We start from the raw sequence: 4,612 nt of genomic DNA on the forward strand, positions 1-4,612 counted from the left end.
AGTGACGCATATATCAGGGGACCGTAGCGCCTTCCGTGCTCTGGAGTGGACGTGGCCTGCAGTCCTATTACCGATGTAAGTTTAAATACTAATAAGAAAAAGGATAAAGACTCTCGCAAGTTTTAAAAAGTAGTGTAGTGGTTTTCTTTGTAGTGTGATATTAAAAGAACATATAAGCCAGTTAGTTTAAACGGCAGGACCTTGAGTCACGGTCGTTTAGGCTCAACAGAGTTACGAAGATGTCGGCTCAGCACAGAGCCATGCGCGACATACATAACTTTTGGAATTTCAATAATGCAGGAAATTGAATCCTTGTTAGGAAGTAATTAATGCAATTATAATAAAAAATACCTTTAAGTCTCGACAGGTGTATTTTTTTTTTTTTTTTGGATTAAGTTAACTGCGTAACCGCACGCTGGGTTATTCAGTGGCAAGCGGGGGCGTTGCCAGGGTATCAAAAGTTTGCAGTTTAATGATTGATTATCAACAAACTTGATACTTATTATGTACAATGTCTTTTGTACTCTTCCTCACAAATCCAAAATTTAAATGTTTTCCATCTGAATTACTGCAGGTGTTATTGTTACAAGCAGTGATTAGAGCCACACTACCACAACTGTAAGTCATAAATTGACATGCTACACTATCTGTTCAAAAGGTGTTGTTTTTTTGTTAACTTACATTTACTGGATTAAAATTAGTGTCTTTGGATATTTTCAATTTTTAGATATTAGGTTCGTAGTATTGATGTGTTACTCAGTTATTGCCCAGGTGCTGCATTCTCTCCTACCCACATTCTCACAGGTTACTTCAGAAATGCTGTCACAGTCACACACACTGTGCTCAGTTTTATGCCCAATTTCAATCAGCAGTAAATTCAAAACATAGTGTCAAAGTCCAAGTTGGGAGAGACATGCCTGCCATAATCACCCACGATATCAGCCCTAAAGTTTAATTTGAAGAAAAAAATGTATGTATTTCATCATGTTTTCAGAAGTATATTCTAATGACAAATAAGTTTATTCCATTTTTGAAAAAAAAAAATCTTTTCATCTTGTACATTGAACTTTAAGCCTGAGTTTAGATAAACTACTGCTGTTCCTCAACTCATTTTTGATATGTAAATATTTTAACTTGGTTTGCTTTCAGTACCGATGCAGCGTTGCCTCACCCTGACCCTTGCCCGTCACAGCAGGCTCTTCATAAGAAATACAGTTGCAACTGTCCGTTGCCAGCAGTCAGCAGCAATGTCAGATCTCCTCATCAACCACCCCAAATACGCCTGGCTGAAAGAGCTTGGCCTGTCTGAAGACAACCCTGGTGTTTACAACGGTAATTGGGGGGGCAGCGGAGAAGTTATCACATCATACTGCCCTGCCAATAATGAGCCGATTGCAAGAGTAACCCAAGCTACAATGGCGGAGTATGAAGAAACTGTTCAGAAGACAAGAGAAGCTTGGAAGATATGGGCAGATATTCCAGCTCCAAAAAGAGGGGAAATTGTTAGGCAGATAGGTGATGCTCTAAGAAAGAAAATAAAAGTACTTGGGAGTTTAGTGTCTCTAGAAATGGGAAAGATCTATGTAGAGGGGGTGGGAGAGGTTCAAGAATATGTTGATGTCTGTGACTATGCTGTTGGTCTGTCAAGAATGATTGGTGGCCCTGTCCTGCCCTCTGAAAGACCAGGCCATGCCTTGATTGAACAGTGGAATCCAGTTGGTCTCGTCGGCATCATCACAGCCTTCAATTTCCCCGTGGCTGTCTATGGCTGGAACAATGCAATTGCTCTGACCTGTGGTAATGTCTGCCTCTGGAAAGGAGCCCCAACTACACCACTCACAAGTGTCGCCGTGTCAAAGATTGTAGCTGAAGTTTTGGAACAGAACAACCTGCCTGGTGCCATCTGTTCCATGACCTGTGGAGGAGCTGATATCGGTACAGCCATGGCAAAGGATGAGCGTGTGGATCTGGTCTCATTCACTGGCAGTACCCATGTTGGCAAGATGGTGGCCATGATGGTCCAAGAAAGGTTTGGTCGCAAGTTGCTGGAGCTCGGTGGTAACAATGCAATCATAGTGTTTGAAGACGCTGACCTGAACCTAGTTGTGCCCTCTGCTGTGTTTGCATCAGTGGGAACCGCAGGCCAGCGCTGCACCACAACAAGGAGGTTGATGCTGCATGAGAGCGTTCATGACACAGTGGTTGAGAGAGTTGTCAAAGCCTATAAACAAGTTCGCATTGGAGACCCTTGGGATCCAAGCACTTTGTATGGGCCTCTGCACACCAAGCAAGCAGTGGAGCAGTACCTGGCTGCTGTTGAGCAGGCAAAGCAACAGGGTGGTACTGTAATCTGCGGAGGAAAAGTAATGGATCGTCCTGGAAATTACGTGGAACCCACAATCATCACAGGGCTGTCTCATGATGCTCCAATTGTTCAGACCGAAACCTTTGTCCCCATCCTCTACGTCCTCAAGTTCAAGACTGAAGAAGAGGCATTCACCTGGAACAACGAGGTCAAGCAGGGCCTGTCTAGCAGCATCTTCACTAAAGATATGGGAAGGGTTTTCCGCTGGCTTGGGCCAAAAGGATCTGACTGTGGAATTGTGAATGTCAACATTCCTACCAGTGGGGCTGAGATTGGAGGCGCATTTGGTGGGGAGAAACACACAGGGGGTGGAAGAGAGTCAGGCAGTGACTCTTGGAAGCAATACATGAGGCGCTCAACCTGCACGATTAACTACAGCAAGGATCTTCCATTGGCTCAAGGAATCAAGTTTGAGTGAAATCAAAAATAGTAGTACTAAATTGTTTGTACTAATATAGCGTTGCCTACAAACTACAAATTATAGAAATTTGTTACTGCATTTTACATCCAGAAACATTGCATTTCATTTTAAATGTGAGTCATTAATCCATGATGATTTTGTTAATGAAATGTTGATCAGTATGCTTGTTTAAAGGTTAAGGTAGATCCCCAAGATGTTTGTGTGCACTCTCATAGAAGCACTTACAATTGGAGTTTTATACTGTATTAAAAAAATGACTCTTGTGGTTTGTTTTTGAAAAGAAAATTGAGTGGGTATTCTAAAATAAACTTATGAAAAGTACATTTTTGCATCCTGTCAATATGTAGAGATGTACATAAATTATTACAACAAATTGAGGTCCAATTAGCATCACATAACTTAATGTGGTATGTGGTAAACAATCATCAGTTAAAATTATATAGTCTTTTAATAATGTTTTATGTACTGTTCTGTCCATTTCCTTGAACAAAACTAGTCTTTTCACACACCTATGTAAGTAAAACTCCTCATGCTAAATATTTAGCTCTCCTTACAATTCTTAATTACTAACTATTGACACCATAGCCTTTGGAATGGTTTAAGTTGCACAAGCTTTAAAATACAAATAACACAGAAAGGTTTCTGTCAGAGCAAATTGTAGCAAAGTGCACCACCAAAATCTTGAAACTAATCAAACCTCATTCCAGTAATATTCAAACTTACAGATAAGATACCAGTAGTATCTAAACGTGAAACAGGACTTTCATAAAAGTTTTATACATCTGATATAAATTTAATCCAAGCTATTTCTTGCCCTTTGAAGGGCAAAACCATTCGTTCATTACCTGTTGCTTATCCCGCACTTAAGGTCACGGGGATGCTGAAGCCTGTCCCAGCAATGGTTTTGCGAGAGGTGGGGTACACCCTGGATCGGTCGCCAGTCGATCACAGGGCCACATTTAGAGATCTACAACTACTCACTCTCATTCACACATCCATCCATTATCCACCGCTTTTCCCGCACTTAGGGTTGCCAGGATGCAGGAACCTATCCCAACTGTCATTTGATGAGAGACGGGGTACACCCTGGATTGGTGACCAGTCAATCACAGGGCCACGTTAAGAGACAGACCACCATTCACTCTCATTTACACAGCTGGGTAGTCTTTCCAATTTATTCCAGTAAACCTGCATGTTTTTGGATTGTGGGAGGAAACTGTAGAACCAGGTGAAACCCACATAGACATGGGAGGAACGTGTAAGCTCAACAGAGAAAGGCCCCCTGTGGGAACTGAACCAAGGTCCTTCTCCAGGCAAAACCATAAACAGACGTTTTCCACCTCACTGGTCCAAGTTTAGACCATCTGAACACATTCAGTCCATACGACAGATAGATAACTCAAGTTAAGTTCAGCCCCATATTTTCAATTCAGGGCCAATAATTGGGCCAATATACTGCCAGAGCCTTAAGATTTGGCCAAAACGTATGTGCAACAAGAAGTATAATCTAATCATACTGTTGATAATTAAGGCTTTGCAAGTAATGGAAAGTTATGTCTCATTTAAGAATCTTATACATATTGTCCTTTTTGAATTTACTTGAAGGAAAAATTAATCTTGACAGTTCAAATGCAATGGCACCACAATGCGTTCAGGCGTTTGATGCAGTTACATGTTTGCCAAATAGAGGAACTAACTTTTCCATATTTCTTGAATAATTTCAATAATAAAATTAAAAAATAAAGTCTGTCTCTTTAACTGAAATACTACTTCATCCGCCATCCACCACGACCCCATATGCTCACCCTCCCACTTTGTGGCTCTCT

The 4,612-nt window shown here is 41.2% G+C and overlaps 1 protein-coding gene across 1 annotated transcript; it reads left to right on the forward strand.

The window, feature by feature from the left end:
* The first annotated feature begins 5 nt into the window (after positions 1 to 5).
* Positions 6 to 3,107, forward strand: aldh7a1 (aldehyde dehydrogenase 7 family, member A1). Its single transcript, XM_086161650.1, has 2 exons — positions 6 to 75; positions 1,150 to 3,107. The coding sequence occupies exon 2, from the start codon at positions 1,155 to 1,157 to the stop codon at positions 2,781 to 2,783; it is 1,629 nt and encodes a 542-aa protein (XP_086017776.1). The 5' UTR covers positions 6 to 75; positions 1,150 to 1,154; the 3' UTR covers positions 2,784 to 3,107.
* The last annotated feature ends 1,505 nt before the right edge of the window (positions 3,108 to 4,612 follow it).

The sequence above is a fragment of the Fistularia commersonii genome, chromosome 16 (assembly GCF_037954325.1).
Source record: "Fistularia commersonii isolate RoL2024-O1a breed Wild chromosome 16, RoL_Fcom_v1.0, whole genome shotgun sequence".
NCBI classification, from domain to species: domain Eukaryota; kingdom Metazoa; phylum Chordata; class Actinopteri; order Syngnathiformes; family Fistulariidae; genus Fistularia; species Fistularia commersonii.

What these genes read in the sequence shown, in the direction of transcription:
- aldh7a1 (XM_086161650.1), top strand. Translation starts at nt 1,155, where the DNA reads ATGCAGCGTTGCCTCACCCTGACCCTTGCCCGTCACAGCAGGCTCTTC.